The following is a 17,287-nucleotide window of genomic DNA, read 5'->3' on the forward strand; positions in this document are numbered from 1 at the left end:
CAGTGTGGCCCACACTCCTCACACCCTCTTACTGACACCTTTGACTTCATTCCTCAATAGACTCATTGCTCATAAGCCTTGCCCTGTGTCACTGGCAAAACCTGCAGTATTATCATGCAATATTCACAAGCGTGTGTCATTGGCAAAAACTAGTATTATTATGCAGTATTCACATTGTCAGGATGAAGCATGAGCAACAAAATGTAGACAGACATTCTGTCTTCTGTGAAGGCAATGAAAGGTCAGTTTGGATGAGAAAGAAATCTTACAGAGGACCTAGGACTGGAAATTTATGCTGTTCTCTGGGGGCAGGGGATACAGGCAGAGACAACAGAAAGGGAATAACTATGAGAGTCAATGTGGTGTAGTGGTTTCAGTGTTGGACTAGGACACTGGGATACCAGGGTTCAATTCCCAGCGCAGCCTTATCCTGTGATAGGTTTGCCTTAGGGTCATTATAAATCAGAAATGATTTCAAGGCACTACAGTAACAATATCATAGGCTAATTAGCTGCTAAAGGGGTCCAGAAAGTTGGGGGAAGTCAGGGAAAAAGGGAGATAGGCGTCTTATCTAAATAAATCAAGAACAGAATACATTCCTGGTAAAAGAAGGAAAAAAGTTGTCAGGCAAATACTGGGGCAGGAGCATAGTTCAGCTCTCATTGCCCACCAATTCTCCCCATTTCCCCACCCAGCACAGGCTAGGAAGTTACCTGAGCGCAGATTTGTCATGGTGGCTGGGTACTCCAAGTTATTGGGATTATGCGTAGTGACCCCAATTTCAATTGATCCTGACCACTTATCCACCAATTTGTCAATTCGGATCTGGAAAAAGAAGCAGAATAGTCTTTACCATTAGCAGTTTCATGAACAGGACCTACATGGCTGTGAATCCTGGGAAGTGTAGCCCAAAACTTCAGGGAGCAGGGACACGGGGACATGCCACACTCAGGAAATTTGATTTAAGGCTTGAGGCCTCAAGACAAATGTAATGAATTCCACACAGAAACTCCACTCTGCAGTCCCTAAATACCGGCCTCATGCATGTCTAACCTGCACAGCAGAATTAATGCAATTTGATACTGCTTTAGCTGCCTTGGCTCAGTGTTATGGACTCCTGGGATGTGTAGTTTGTTGTGGCACCAGAGCTGCCTGACAGAGAAGACTAAATATCTCACACAGAATTTCATAGCATTGAGCCCTGACAGTTAAAACGGTGTCAAACTGCATTATTTCTGCAGTGCACATCAGACCATGAACTACCTCTCTTGTGCCAGGGGACTGTGGAACTGCTGTACTCCAGAACACTGGAGAAGGGACTTCTTTGGATTACAGCTTCACACACCGAAGTTCTCTGACTTAGTCCAGCAGCAGCACTTCTAGCTAGGTTGGGCTGAGAAAGACAACCCAGAGATTCATTCCCACTAGTCAGTGCAGGTCAGGGTTAGACAACTGCTGTGGGTCAGGGAGGAATTCATCTGCCTTGGAACACTCAGTGGGTCACAAAGAATGGCAAAAGTGCAACCCCTCCAATAAAACCCAACAACAATCCACTTCAAGCTTTGAAAAAATGAAAATGTTCTAATGTTAAACAGTGCAATCCTGCAACCTGTACATTTGCAGTCTTATGACATTGCTATGGCGGTTAAACATCCTATGGAATCCTGGGATTTGTAGTTCAGGGAGGTCCTAGAGCACTCTGGCTGGAAATTCAAAATACTCCCTGAACCTGAGCAGTGCTGTTGAGGATAGGGTGACTTGAAGGTGTCTCATTCATAGGGCTGCCATAAGTTGATGCAAATGGTGCATTTTAAAACCTTTCCCCCTGCAGTGTTCTTTTTACAAGAAAAACCACAAAACCCAGGGTTCCATAGGATGTTGCTATGGCAGTTAAAGTGAAATCATAGCATTATAACTGCATGAAGTGAAAAGCAATTCACCTTTTTCAAGGTTTGAAGTGTGGAGGGGTTGAAGGCCACAGAGACTCCAGTACCCCATGATGTCCAACCTTGCTGAACTGAGTACGGAGCCAGTAAGACCAAGATTCAAATTCAGCACAAGGTAGCTTCCTGTGTCCCCCACCATCCCGCCTACCTCAAACATCTCATTGTCCCTCAGGGGGCGGTTGGTCATGACGACGCCGTTGTTGAATTCGTCCAGCGGTCGCCTCCGCTCAGCGGTCTTGTTGTTGTTGCTGAGCTTGATGAGGGTGCCGCACTTCTCATGGAAGAGGAGCGCATCGTTAGAGGTTATGGGTGGAGCTCCACAGGGGGTGGAGTCAGAAGGCGGGCTGCCCAGGTTGACGTTCAACAAGCTCCCATTGTAGGCCGACAAGATGGCATTACTCACCACCTCGGACAGCTCCATGCTGGAGAATCCTGTGGGCCGGAAGGGAGAAAAATGGGGAAACTGAAGGGTTTTGGAAGGATTCCAAAAACATGGCACAGATATTCTTCCAGCTGGGAAGTACACTGGTCCAGGGCTTCCAGCCAAACAGGGTAACAGGACACTCTTGTAAGTGTCCTGATATCCCCACAATATCCAGTTATCTTGTATGGTATCACACTTCTGGATGCCAGCATGGGCATAGAGGCTGTGATGATCTATTTGGAATATGGAACATAAATATTGAATTTGGGAATTTAGAACATATGATTTGGAATATGGAACATAAATAGTGAATTTGGGAGGAACAAAGGTGCGTTACAGACCGCTGAAAAGCGGTGGCCTGCACCCACCCCTTTCCCCACTGGATCGGGGCCTCTGTGGCCAGAGCGGCAGCTGCTGAGGCCCCGATCCGCCGCTTTCCAGGCTGCGAGGAAGCGGCAAAAGGCGCCTTCCCTGAGGCCTGGAAAGGAGTGTTCTTGGGGCTTCAAGCCCCAAGGACACCCCGCGGCGGTGGGGAGGAGGAGAAAGGGGCCGCTTGGCCCCTTTCTCCTCTGCATCGTTGGGTGCAGCTGTCTGAAGGCTGCGCCCAGTGACGCAAACGGCAAAAGGAGCTCCGTTTCGGAGCTCCTTTTGCGGCCAGGGAAAGAGCGCACTATGTGCCCTGGCGCAGCATGACGATGTCACGTCCGCGCCGCCCCATATAGAGGCGGTGCGGTCGTGAAGTTGTAATGGCGGCGGCCGTGTGCAATGGCCGCAGCCATTTTGTGTGTGCTCCGCGCGTGCTAGGGTTAGAGGCGTCCAGAAAGGACGCCCCTTTCTAACCCTAGCACGCACAGAGCGTGGACTTTAAGGCCCATCTGTAATGGGCCAAAGTTTGTAGGTATCAGTTATAAGATGAGTCAACAGTGTGATGCGGCAGTTAAAAAGGCAAATGCAATTTTAGGCTGCATCAATAAAAGTATAGTGTCTAGACCAAGAGAAGTAATAGTGTCACTGTACTCTGCTTTGGTCAGGCCCCACCTGGAATATTGTGTCCCGTTCTGGGCACCACAATTAAAAAAGGACACTGAGAAACTGGAGCGTGTCCAAAGGAGGGCAACTAAAATGGTGAAGGGTCTGGAAACCATGTCCTATGAGGAACGACTGAGGGAGCTGGGGATGTTTAGCCTGGAGAAGAGAAGGTTAAGAGGTGATATGATAGCCCTGTTCAAATATTTGAAGGGATGTCACATTGAGGAGGGAGCAAGCTTGTTTTCTGACTAGGACCCAATGGAGCAATGGATGCAAGCTGCAGGAAAAGAGAATCTGCCTCAACATTAGGAGAAACTTCCTGACAGTAAGGGCTGTTCGACAGTGGAACACACTCCTTCCTCGGAGTGTAGTGGAATCTCCCTCCTTGGAGATCTTTAAGCAGAGGCTGGATGGCCATCTGTCGGGGATGCTTTGATTGAGATTTCCTGCATGGCAGGGGGTTGGACTGGATGGCCCTTGCTGTCTCTTCCAACTCTACGATTCTGTGATTCTATGATTCTAAGAAATGATATAGTAGGATTGTGTTATACTTGATAGTAGATAAAGTTCAGAAAATTATGATACTGATAAAGAAAATCAAAGAAAGGATGAGAAAATATATTGGCAGGTAGAGAGAAGGTATGTGTAAGTGTATGAAGATTTGAGTAAGTCAAAGTATGAGTATGGGGCAAAGTGATAAAGAGAAGAAGAGAGTAAAGAAAGGAGGGAGTGAAGGGAAAGTTGGAATGAGCATTAGGGTAGAAAAATATAGGAGAAGAATGGAAGGATATAGAAAAAAGAATTAAAGGAGACGGATGTTTAAAGAAAGTGGAGAAAGATGTTTGGTAAATGATAGATGATGAATCTGTTATGCTGTTATGTGTTAAGTGGAGAGAATGCATTCAAATGTAATTTTAGGTGATTATGTTTTGTTTGTTTTTATATGTTCAATACAATTTTCTTTTAAAAATGGAATATAGCACATAGACCCCAGACATGTGGAATGATGAGTACAAAGGGTGAAATGGCTTGCTAGAGAATTTGCACCTCCCCAATCCCATGTTCTGCATTTGAATGCAAGCCCTGCCTTTCTGTTAAACTGTGCCATTTATTCTGCCCATCACCAAAGAAAGGAGGAGAATGGAGGGGACACTCACCATTTTCTGACTCCAGACTGTTGGGAAACTTATCTGGTCGGTTCTGGTTGCATGGCGAGTCCAGGACTGTGGAGTGGAGGTGGTGATGGAGGAATAGAAAGGGAAAATGAGCACCCTTTTACAACAGCAATGGCAATTTTCCTGAAGCACATCTCATAGGTGTCTCCAAAGCTATCACAGAGCTGGAAAAAGTCCACTCTGCTGCCACCCACCAAATCAATTTATTTAATTGATATCTTGCTTTCCCCTCATATGGGACCCAGAAGGGCTTAAAATGCATGTTAAAGTAAAACAGTGGGCCTGGACAGACAGGCCAAAATAAAGCTGCTTCAAGTCACTTTGGAGGTATGCTGTTTAAATGCTGCATGCCTTCTAAGAGGCCAGAAGCTGTGCCAAAGCCATGCTCCACTCCTAAGGATTTGAGCGCAGCTTCTGGCCTCTTAAATTGAATGTGTCATTTAAACAGCATACCTCCAAAGTGACCCGAAGCAGCTTTATTTTGGACTGTCTGTCCAGGCCCAGTGAAAACGATCTGAACACAAAATCTAAAAAGCATTAAGCAAATCCACATGAAAACGTTAATTCAGAACAGTTCAAAGAACATTAAAACCTATTACAGTGGGCCTTTGGTATCTGCTGTGGCTTTGTTCCAGGATCCCCCATGGATAACAACATCAGTGGATGCCCAAGTCCCATTAAATCTAATAGCATAGTAAAAGCATGTTCCTTGAAGATGCACAAGTATAAAATAGGAAAATCACTTTTTGGGGAAATTACATCTTTTTGGAATATTTTCAAACTATGGATGGTTGAATCTGTAGATAAAGAATTTGTGGATACAGAGGGCTAACTGTACATATTAAGACTCAGCACAACCATTGCATTACAGTCGGCCCTTCTTATACACAGATTTTTTATACACGGATTTAAGCATACACGGTTTGAAAATGTTCCAAAAAAGTATAAATTTACCTTGATGTTCCATTTTTTATTAGGGACACCATTTTGCTATGTCATTATACTTAATGGGACTTGAGTATACACGGATTTTGTTATACACGGGGGATCTTGGAGCCAAACCCCAGCGTATAACAAGGATCCACTGTACTTTAATCAGGTAAAAGCTGTTTAAAAAAGAAGGGCTTTGCCTGCTAGTGAACAGAGAGTAGAAAGGGAGCTAACCAAGCCTCTCTCAGAAGAGAATCCCATAACCTGGGAGCAGCCACCAAAAAATCTCTCTCCTGAGTCTTTACCAGATGTACATCCAATGGTGGTGGGACTGAAAGAAAGCCCTCTCCTCTGAAGACTTTAAAACTCAGGCAGGTTGTCTAGGGAAACATAATCTTCCAGGCAGTCTGGCCTCAACCTATACATCTGTCTACCACAAGGAGAGAGCACAGAGGAGGCAAGAAATAGGCTGCAAATTGTCTAGAACAGAGATTCCCAAACTCTGGCCTTCCAAGTGTTTTGGACTGTAGCTCCCAGAAGACCAGAACATTGGCCAAGTTAGCTGAAGATTCTGGGAGCTGAAGTTCAAAACACCTGGAAGATGAGAGTTTGGGAATCACTGGTCTACAAAAGGACAACCTTAACATCTTTATTTTTCTAGAATAAATCTCCCCCCCCCCCAAAAAAAAAAATTCTAGAACTTATGGTGCAAAAAGAGTAAATTTGACAGGTTCCTCACTAGATTACAGGACATGCATTTTAATCACCTCAGGACCTAGCAACTCTCAATTGACCTGCTTTAATCTACAATAATCTGTTTTAAACCACAATAATCAATTATAATCCTTCCTAAGTACCTTCTTCATGGACAAGCCCTTCTTCTGCCTCGTCCGCGTCGTCGGGCACCACGGTGATCTGGGTACACTTGCCATAGAGGTCCACCACCGCCCAGACCCGGGAGGGGATGCCCGTGGCTGCCACACCACAGTCCTGACCGTTGACCCACAGGCGGAGCTCCCCGTTGGCCGTGCGCTGGATGCCCACCCGGTCGCCTTCGCCCAACTGGTCCAAGTCTTGGCCATACTCTTCCAAGATGGAGCGGCCGTCCCGCAGCACCGAGCAGCCCGAAATGATCCAGGAGCCCCCCTTGAGCCCAGTGGCACTGCTGGGGAAGTCAAGGTGGTTGGGGTCTAAGGCCGTCACCCCAATTTCAATAGATCCGCTCCAGGAATTCACCTGCAGGAGTGGAAGAAGAAAAGAAAGAAAGATGAGGTGGTGATGGAGTTGGAGGCAAATGGCCAACTGGGATACAGTGGGCCCCTGGTGTCTGCTGCAGTTCGGTTCCAGGGTCTCCTCCTGTGGACACCAAAATCCACAGATGCTCAAGTCCCCTTATATACAATAGTGTAGTAAAATGATGTCCTTTATATAAAATGGGAAAATTAAGGTTTGCTTTTGGGAATCTATTTTTAAAAACTATTTTCAAGCCATGGACAGTTGAATCTATGGATAAAGAGGTCGGACTGTATACACCTTTCACAGAGGAATCAATGGATTATCATCAGTTTGTGTGGCATGTTCTAAGCAGTACTGCTTTGAAATTGTGCTCTGGTGAGTCTACCTATGGCTATTGCCTTCAGAGTTCCTTCCATCCCAACGGAAAGAAGGAGTTAATAATCAATCATAATACTGTACTTCCTAAGTACCTTCTTCATGGACAAGCCCTTCTTCTACCACGTCTGTGTTGTCCATAAGTTCATAGAGGTCTCTTCTTCTACCCCACTTCTACCCTCCTTCATTCCTATAAAACCCCAATCCTTTTTATCTTTGCCTACCCCTCTTGTACCCCAGCTGGCCTCTCTTCTAGTCACCTTCTGTGCATAAGCGTAACTCAAAACCTTCTACCCTCCTTATTCCACTTGTACCCTAATAGTTCCTCCCTTGCCCCCACAAAACCCCAGTCTTTCCCCCTCTCCTGACCCCCTTGCACCCCAGACAGCCTCTCCTCTAGCCCCCCATAGCACAGACAAGTACCTCAGGACCTACCCCTCTCTTTCCCCTATTTCTACCCCAGCTGTTTCTACTTCACCCCATAAAACCTCGGCCATCCTCCCTCTCCCTACCCCTTTGTACCCCATATAGCCTCTCCTCCAACCATCCTCTGTACATACAAGCACCTCAGAACCTGCCCCTCTTCTACCCCATTTTTTCCTCCCTCACCCCCATAAAGCCCCCCTATACTTTCCCTCTACCCCTACTCCCTTGTACCCCAGTTGGTCTCTCTTCTGGTCCCCTTCTGCGCACAAACGCATCCCCAAACCTACTCATAGAATCATAGAGTTGGAAGGGACCACAAGGGCCATCCAGTCCAACCCCATTCTGCCATGCAGGAAATCCAAATCAAAGCATCCCTGACAGATAGCCTTCCAGCCTCTGCTTAAAGACCTCCAAGGAAGGAGACTCCATCACACTCTGAGGCAGCATCTTCTACTATCAAACAGCTCTTCCTATCAGGTATCAGCTTCGGCTGATACGCCAACTGCCTCCCTACTTGGACCAAAAGGACCTGGAAGCCATGGTACTTGCCCTGGTAAGCTCCCAGTTAGATTTCTGCAATGCACTCTACTTGGGGCTACCCTTGTACCAAATTCGGAAGCTTCAATTGGTTCAAAATGCAGCAGCCAGATTGGTCACTGGAACATCTAGGTTTGACCATATAACACCAATACTGAAATCTCTTCACTGGCTGCCAATTAGCTTCCGGGTGCCATACAAGGTGTTGGTTATTACCTTTAAAGCCCTACATGGCTTGGGCCTGAGTTACTTAGGGGAGCACTTCTCCCTACATGATCCGTCCCACACTCTCAGGACATCTGGGAAGTTCTTTCTAGAATATTATAATACCAGGTTAATGACAACTTTGCATAAAGCATTCACTGCCGCAGCCCCAAGATTATGGAATGACCCACCGGAAGAGATCCATCTCATTGCTACCTTAGAGGCCTTTAAGAAGGCACTCAAAACGGATCTCTTCTGGAGGGCTTATTCCATATGAAAAGGTTATGACGGCTGCTCTTCCGTGACTCTGATTGTTGGGTAATAGACGGACTGTAATTTTTAGAGAACTAATAGGAATTCTTGGTAAATTCAGTGTTAGTACTTTATTGTTGTGTTGGCTGTAAATTGTACTAAGTGTCTTTTCAGGTTGTAATCCCGCCTGGATCCGTAGGAGAGGAAGAAGGTATAAATGCATGATATTATGGTTATTATTCCTAATGTTGAGCTGGGATCTCTTTTCCTGGAGCTTGCATCCATTGCTCCATTGGGTCTTAGTCTCTGGAGCAGCAGGAAAAAAGGCTTGCTCCCTCCTCCTCAAGTATTGAAGCAGGGCTCTCCTATCCCCTCTTAACCCTCTCTTCTCCAGGCTAAACATCCCCAGCGTCTCCCCGAGTCCTTCCTCAGAGGGCTCCATGGTTTCCAGACCCTTCCCCATTTTAGTCTCCCTCCTTTGGACACAGGGCTCCAGTTTCTCAATGTCTTTTCTGAATGGTGTTGCCCAGAACTGGACCCAGGACGATCCCAGGTGGGGCCTGACCAGAGCAGGACAGAGGGGCACTATGACTCCCCTTGATGGATGCATATTCCCAGCACGGCCCTGGCTGCCCCTTGCCCACTTCCGCCCAGCTCTCGCCTCGCGGCCCAGGCAGCCGCCTCCCCTGCAGCCCCTTCTGCCCGGCGGGGAGTCCCTCCCTGGCCCCATGCCCATGAAAGAGTCTTGGGCCTCTCTCTGCCTGACCTTCCTGTCGATGCGGACGGTGTGAAGAGGGCTCCGGGGCCGAGGGGCTCCCTGCTGAGGACCAGCCCGTGGTTGAACTCCTGCCCCGGCTGCGCCGAGACGCCGTCCTGCCGCCCCCGTCACCGTCACCAGGCGCCCCGTCCGCGGGTGCAGCAGCAGCAGCGAGGGCGAAGGCGAGGACGGCGGGGGAGGCGCCGGGCCCGGGACCGAGGCGGCGGGGGAGCCGCAGCGGGAGCCGGAGCCTCCCTCTCCTCCTCTCCTCCTCCGCCGCGCCCAGCATCCTCCGTCGCCCGCCCGCCGCGCGGCCCCGGCGGCACAGCACCCCCGCGCGCACCTCGGCCGCGCTTGACGGCGGAGGGCATGGGGGCCCTGCTTGACGGCCGCAGCGAACACGCACGCGCACGACGTAGGCACGCACGCAAGAGACGCCGGCCGGCAGCCTCAGGCTTCGCGCTTTACGACAGGGAAGAACTGCTCCGGTCCAGGAGTGCTTTACGGCGGCGGAAAATGTCGTGAATCACAAAAGCTCTGATTAGAGAGAGTTCTAATGATAATACTACTACTAATAATAACAACGTCCCTGTTTCTTCTCTGCAGAGAAACGTCTGTTCTTTTGGGACAAAGGGGGAAATCGTGGCAATTTAAAAGCTCTGAAATTAAAGAGACGGTTCACTAATAATAATAATAATAATAATAATAATTTTATTGGATGGATCGAGGCGGCTTACAATATGAGTAAAAACACCTCGTAAAAGAGAGCTCTTGTAGCCCTTTGAGCGAAGCGAAGGAAAGAAAAGAAGAGGAAAACCGGCTCTCCTGCTCCGGAAGATGGCGGCGCCCGCCGCGGGAGGAGAGGGAGGGCGGGGGGAGGTCCGTGCAGCGGAGCGCAGAGAAGAGGGCGCATGCCTTGCTGGCGGACCGGGAGGGAGGGCCGGCTCAGGCCCAGGAAGGAGGGATGTTCATGTTGGGGGAGCTGGTGGCTGGAGGGGCAGAGGGCTTGTCCTCGTCCAAGTGGGTCTGTGCCGGAAGAGGGGAGGAAAGAGGGGCGGAGAAGAGGGGGAGGCATGGAGGGGAGGGAGTTCTGGGAGTTGTAGTCCAAAAAGGGGATGTTTCCTAGCTAGCACTGGATATGCCTTGTTGACACAGTTTACCTCCAGGTTCCTCGGGAAGGGTTGAGGGAATCTGGTGAGAGGCTGGAAGGAAGGGGCTTTAGGCGTTGTAGTCCGAAAAGAGGGACTTCCCATCCAAACACACTGCAGAAAGAAACAACCGTTTGAGATCGCTTTAACTGCCCCGGTTCCGGGCGAGGGAATGCTGCAAAGGGTAGTTCATTGTGGCCCCAGAGCTCTTGACAGAGAAGGCTCAATGTCTCACAAAACTACACTTCCCAGAATTCCCCAGCATTGAGCCAGGGCAGGTAAAGGGGTCTCAAACTGGGTTATTTCTGCAGTGCGTTTTGGACCTGAGAGGCTGGAAGGAGGTTTTAGGGGAGCCGCAGAGGAGCTTCCCTTCTCCTTTTGTGTCATGGCTTTTTAGATTCTAGGGCAGGGAACGGTCTAATTAAAGCCTAATGACCCTGAGCCACTCTGGGAGCCTTTGGGGCTGAAGCCGCGGGGGGGGGGGAGAAAGATAAATACCCCAATAAACAAGTAAATAAGTTGCAGTCCAAGGCGGGGGGGGGCATTTCTAGCTGTTGAGAACTTGCAACGGTTTCCTTGCAATCCTCCGGAAGGTGGATGAGGGACTCTGTAAGTGTGAATGGGAGGCTTTAGGTGGAGTAACAGAGATAGGAACTAGTTCTGGGTGTCTTGTCTCGTTTCCTTCCAGTTACTGCAGGGACTGAAGAAGGAATCTGTGAACTGTGTTAGCGTTGGGGGCTTTGAAGTGGGGGGAGACCCAGGAGAGAACTGTGGGAAGCACTGAAGAAATTGGGGGATCCCTTTAGCTTTCTGACTCCTTGCCTCTCTCCGTTGGCAGACTCAGTCAGCTGCGAAGGCCGAACCTTGCTCAGAGCTTCGTGGCAGCCTCAGCGCACAGGTGGGTGGTCAGTGATTCCCAAAACTACTGACCCGGCATCAACCCTTCCACCCAAAGGCAGATCCATCAGCTCCAGGCCCCATCGCCAACACTCTTCCCCTAGATCTGTAGGGAAAATCCTCTGCATCATACTGGGGGCCTTTCACATTAGATGACTATAGAACGACTATTCCATGTTCCATTGCCCCATATAGGATGCATCCTATGCAGTCCTGCAGTTTGGAAAGGCACATTTTTTGCCATCTGCAGGTTGGGTGGAGTGGTGGAATCGAATCCTGAAGATGGGAAGAGGGGTATATGGAGGCCATTGTATTTGGGGGGCTAGTTTGTTCTCTCTAACAAAGGAGTCCGAGTGCTGGAAGCAGCCACTGAGAAGGCCCTGTGTCACACTCCTGGAGATGTCCCAGAGGGATGGTGGGACAGAGGAGAAGGGCTCCTTCCTCTCTGTTTTCTTTTGATTTTGGAATGGGCAGTGTCTTTCTTCGACTTGTGCTTAATTCATTTTAGGGGGGAATATGTTCCACTGCTTAGCTTCGATGTCCCAGAGGGAGATTCAAGGCTGGATTCACTGCTGAGGTAGCCTCCTGGTGAGTAAGTGAGTGAAGGTCCCTCTCTTTTCCCATTGCTTAGGATAGTTTCAGGCTCTTGCCAAATGGCTTCTCTGAACTGGTGCATATTGCCAAGGGATTATGTAAGTTAACAGTCTATAAAATGTTAACTTGTTAAACTTGAATCAGATGCCTCTTTTGGGACACATTTTCTCAGTAGGTCCAATTGATTCTTGTTGATAATAACCACTCTTCTCCCAGGATATCAGTCCATGATGGCTTCCGGGATCCCCTTGGCTGGTCTGGAATAGGAAGCGGCTTAACTGCGGAAGATTCTTGGCACCGCAGTTGGCAGTGCGCCTGGCTCAGCCGGCGCCGGACCTGCCACCGGTGGTACTGGATTCGCTCAGCTGGCTGCTTCTCCGCCTGCCATTTCCCAGCATCTGCCAGGTTCTGGCCCAGCTGCCCAAGAAAGCAAATACTGCTGGTGAGTGAGAGATGTAAAGCCAAGAGTCTCTTTGGCCACAGGCTCTTTCTTCCTAAAGCTTTAAAGAAAACTTTCTGGACTTATCTCCCAGAACCACCTCAGCCAATATTGGTGGGGGGGGGGGGCTTGTAAACCGTTGTGTTTCATCAGTCCCTGGCTCTTCCCCGAGCTTGGAAAAGTTCATTTTCATGAGTTCTAGGCTTCTGGTTTGAGTGTTTGACTAGGATTCTGGGAGGACCAGGGTTCGAATCCCCCCTCAGCCACACAAACCTAGTCTGCTGTGTTCCTCAGAGGAAGGAAATGGCAACCTCCTCTGCACAAAACCTTGCTGATAAAGCTCTTAGGAGGGGTTGGCATTAGTTGAAGCTGGCTTGAAGGCACGTGACAACATCAACAACACATGTGTGAAGTTGAATGAAAATTATGGCCTCAAAAGCTCACATCCTAAGATATAGGGTAGAGCATGAATATTTTTATAGGTAAACTGATGGATTGTCAAGGGCTGAGTGGTGCAGCACAGGGATTTGACATGGAAGGTCCCAGGGTCATTCTCCCCCCTCTGTGGTAAAACTGCCTTCCTCCACTTTCTCTTTGTAGATGCTTTTGACCACACCTCCCATTATTCCAGCTAGAAGTCAGGGATTCTGGGAGTTATTGTCCAAAATGTCTGCTGAGACATTTCCAGGGTTTGATAAGGCTTTGTTTCAAGTATTCATATCCTATGAGGGACAGCTTAGGGAGCTGGGTATGTTTAATGTAGAGAAGAGAGGGTAAGAGGAGACGGAGACACAATAAGTATCTGAAAAGGTGTCATGTTGAGGATGGAACAAGCTTGTTTTTTGCTGCTCCGAGATAGGATATGGAGCAATGGATTCAAGAACTACCAGAAAAAGAGATTCCACCTCAACATTAGGACGAAGTTTCTGAGTAATTGCTGTTTGACAGTGGAAGACACTGCTCCCTTTGAGGGGTAGTAGAGTTTTCTTATTTAGAGGTTTTTAAGCAGAGGCTGAATGGCCATCTGTTGGAAGTGCTTGTGATGGTGTATTCCTCCATGGCAGAATGAGGTGAGATTGGATGGCCCTTGGATCTCTTCCATCTCTAGGATTCTAGGATATTGAGTTCTTTTGTAACTAGGAAAGTTCTCTTTCTTCTTCTCTATGTATCAAAGTTCTGGAGAGTTCATGCCAATTGGAAATAGAGTTGGCAGGGGAGATGATCCTTTTTTGGACTGTGACTTCCAGAATGCCCCAGCAGCATGACTATTGGCTAAGAGGGAAAGAGACAGGGGCTCTGAAAGCTTCCAAACAAAAAAGAGGAAGCATTCAGAGCCCTTACCTCTTCCTCTTTAGCCAATAGTCATGCTGGCTGGGCATTCTGGAGTCACAGTCCAAAAAAGGATCATCTCCCCTGCCAACTCTGTTTCAATTGGCATGAACTCTCAAAAGCATGTGCCCAGATCCTCCAACTAGTGTACGGTCCAAAATTACTTTTTCCCAAGCTCTAGATGCTTTGACTTCTCATATCTTGAGTCTGTCAGAGCTTGTTACAATCTTCCAGGCCTTCCAATAATGCTTTGGTTTGATGACAAGCTGGGAGCAGCAAAATCTCAGGATTTCTTAACTGTTCACCCTGCAGGTTTGAAGATCCGCACACTTGTGGCCCTTCTTCATGGGGACTTACATCAGCCAGGACAGCTTGAAACCCTGCATGCCTTGGCCCGTGTTGTGTGACACTGAAGCAACACTCAAGATCCCTCCTAGCAGAAGACGGTGCTCCCGAGTTGCTGTGACATTTCACAGGAAGAGAAGGAACAAAGTGACCCGAAGGTGAGAACTGGCAGGTGGTGTATCTGAGTACATGAGTACGTAAGTGTTTGTAAGTACCTTCTCTTGGTCTACAGAGGAATTCCATGCTCCTTGCGCAGAAGAACCTGTCACAATTAGTGTATCTGCATTACCCAGTTTATGCAATTTCATATCTCTTTAAACTACTATGAGTTCATCCTGTTGCATCCTGGTATCTTGGAAAAAAAAAGTACTTAGAATTCTCTGCTTAAATAGCCCCAGGGGCAGACAATGTATGGCTCTGCTACTCTAAATATTTATAGCGTTTTGATCTACTTTAACTGTCATGACAATAGTCCCGGGATCTCTAGTTTTGGTAAGGTGCTTAGAATTCTGAGATGCGTTAATTCCGGGGGATGGATAAGAGCTCCTTGCGGCCATAACTCACCTTATAGAGTCAGTGGAAACTGGATACAGCGTAGCTAGATAAGGAAAGGCCTCTTTCTCCCCCTGCCACTCCCCATCCCCAAATCTGATCAGCAAGTGGCCAATGCAACGGGATGAACTTCAGCCAGTCGTGAGACACTGCCTAATGTTTAGATGGAATCTCTTTTCTTTTCATTTGAAATTCATTGAAAAAGGAAGCCCAATACAGATATATCTGGCTATCCTGCCCCTCGAATCCTGTGTCTTCTCTTTTCCTCTTCCAGAAAGAATACTTCACAGTCCTCTCAGGCTTTGCCTGAACTGAAACACCTTGATGAGCCATCCCCAGCTGGCATTTCGGAGAAGATCTGGAGAAGGATTAAAGTCTCTTCTACGGTATATATTGCCCTTCCCTTCTCTAATGGGATACACCCAACCAGAGCTTAGTGGGGATGTTTTTTATTTTGGATTAGAACTGCCCAGATAGCTTGGCACCTGGCCTTGCTGGCTGAAAAAACGTGGGCCCTCATCATCCCAAAGGTTTTTTTTTTTAACATCCAAGTTTGCTCCCAACTTATGTGGACCTGTAGATGATCTGAGCCAGGGAAGTTGTGTTGGCTGGTCTGAATGATGAGGAAATGTAGGTGGCTTGACTCCAGGATGGAGGCCGGTGGGCAAGAGGGTGCTTTACTGGAAAACAACATAGGGGGTCTTGTGGGTTGCTGGCAATGGTGCCTGGTGTTGTGCGTGTGTCTGAAACCCCTGTTTTGGGGTTACTGCCCAAATGTTAGAAGCAGTAATCCCAAAAACAGTTCAGGACCTTGGACAGCTACTGAAAAGTCTTATTCTAAAACTAAAGCAGATTTCCGGTCCCTCGGCCAAAAAGAGGAGCCACTCTGCTGGATTTCAGTTCTTCAGTAGTTGAACTCTCATAATATCTGAGATACTGGAAGGATACTAGCTGCTTTCCCCTCAGATTAAATGCTTTCCTCAGCACATGGTGGGAACCATCTTTGTCATTTCACCTTTCCCAATGTTATCGGAGGAATAACTGCTGGAGGAGAAGGGTGCTCTGTACATCTGGTGGGCTTTCCTAGTGTATTGGCTTCAAAAGGGGAGTAAACCAGGATGATGAAAGTGCGCCCATGGGCCTTAGGCAACCTCCCTAAGAGTGTCCTGAGACCTCCAGGGAGCATAGAGCGCAACTTCTCCCCATGGTCAGTGGCTTGGTCTTTCCTGTGCTTTTTAAAGGGCCTCTCCTGGGCCTATATGCCAGGTACGGGCCTGTAAGCCCATCACCTACTTGCAAGATAACCCACCATCACCTACTTGCAAACCTTGTGGCGGGATTTGAGACCCTACACAAACAACCAACACAACATTTCCTTCATTTATATTACGTGGTACCCCCGGGATACGAAATGACCGCGTTACGAAATTTCCAGGATACGAAAAAAATAATAGGAAAAAAAACTGTTCCGGGTAGTTTTTTTTTGGCTTACGAAAAAATTTTGGTGCTTTTCGGCGCTTTTTTTCGCACGAAATCACGGCTTTCCAGCGCTAGCGGCTATGGCTTTTTCGGGTTGCGAAATCTTTCGGGTTACGAACGGCGCCGCGGAACGAATTAAATTCGTTAACCCGCGGGGTACCACTGTACGTTTTCTTCTGATAATGGGACTCAAGGAGGCAGACAATATACGTATTTGAACACAATACAAATTTAAAACAATAACAAAGCATGTAAAAAGACAATAAATGAAGATTTAAGGAACAATGTATGAAGTTCAAAACATTAAATTTCTAAAAATACATTAGAAGACCATATACACACCTGAAATACATATAAACATACATGGTTGACCTCAAAACTGACACACACTTTTGTTGCTGGGGGGGGGGCATATCTATGTCCATCCCCTTTTCTTCCTCCTCACCCTACATTTCTCAGAGTACTCTAGGGCAGTGTGATCCCAACTCCCCTCCTCATGGAGACCCACCCAGTCTTTGCTAAGCTGCCAGAAACCTGCCAAGCCACTCACACTGGAGATTGTCCAGCTGGGCCAGCCAGTCTCTTCCTCCAGGGGCTTTCTTTTGGAGATGGACTGGGCTGGCAGAGAGGATGTGAGGATAATGACCAGTAGCCTTCTGAATCTGGAGTATGGGACCAAATGAGAAGGCCATGTTCTTTTTGCTCCAATCTTGCCTGTAGGCTTCCTGGGTTTTCAGGGGCCCTTTCACACTCCACAAGTCTAGTTCTGTGACTACACTTTCACTGCCAGCTCCCATCTATGGCCTCTTAGGATCACGTTTAAATGAGGCATTTAGCATGCTCAGTGAGACAGCGCGTAGTGTCTCTTCAAACTACAAATCCTAGAATTCCACAAGATGCAGCCATGACAGCTGAAGTAGAATTTAGTTACTATACAGTGGGCCCTCGCCTTCGCAGGGATCCGTTCTGGATCCCGCGGTAAGGCGCATTCCGCCTATGCTCAAGCCCCTTATAAACAATGTGGGCTCGTGCAAAGGCGGCCACGGGGCTCAACTGGGCGCCGGCCATTCAATTGAATGGGACGCACCGCCCTTCCGCCTGCGTGCGCCCCGCGGCTGTGAGCGCGTATGCTCAGCCGCGTACGGCGCGCCCACGTATGACGCAGTCGCGCTGTATATGTGTGATTTGTAGTGTGAAAGGGTGAAAGGGTGCT

At 48.2% G+C, this 17,287-nt stretch overlaps 1 protein-coding gene across 2 annotated transcripts in view; it reads right to left on the reverse strand.

The window, feature by feature from the left end:
* Positions 1-17,287, reverse strand: part of NEURL4 (neuralized E3 ubiquitin protein ligase 4) — a 38,506-nt gene that overhangs the window by 20,593 nt on the left and 626 nt on the right. Inside the window, exons 2-5 of one of the 2 annotated variants that reach the window (XM_042473560.1) lie at positions 6,362-6,740; positions 4,557-4,622; positions 2,095-2,378; positions 714-825 (exon numbers count right to left, since the gene is read on the reverse strand). In XM_042473560.1, coding sequence (XP_042329494.1) covers positions 714-825; positions 2,095-2,378; positions 4,557-4,622; positions 6,362-6,740 — 841 coding nt within the window. Of the gene's footprint in view, positions 1-713; positions 826-2,094; positions 2,379-4,556; positions 4,623-6,361; positions 6,741-7,210; positions 7,272-17,287 lie in introns of those variants that run through there. The other variant, XM_042473561.1, reaches the window with a different exon arrangement.

The sequence above is a fragment of the Sceloporus undulatus genome, chromosome 6 (genome assembly GCF_019175285.1).
Source record: "Sceloporus undulatus isolate JIND9_A2432 ecotype Alabama chromosome 6, SceUnd_v1.1, whole genome shotgun sequence".
NCBI classification, from domain to species: Eukaryota; Metazoa; Chordata; class Lepidosauria; order Squamata; family Phrynosomatidae; genus Sceloporus; species Sceloporus undulatus.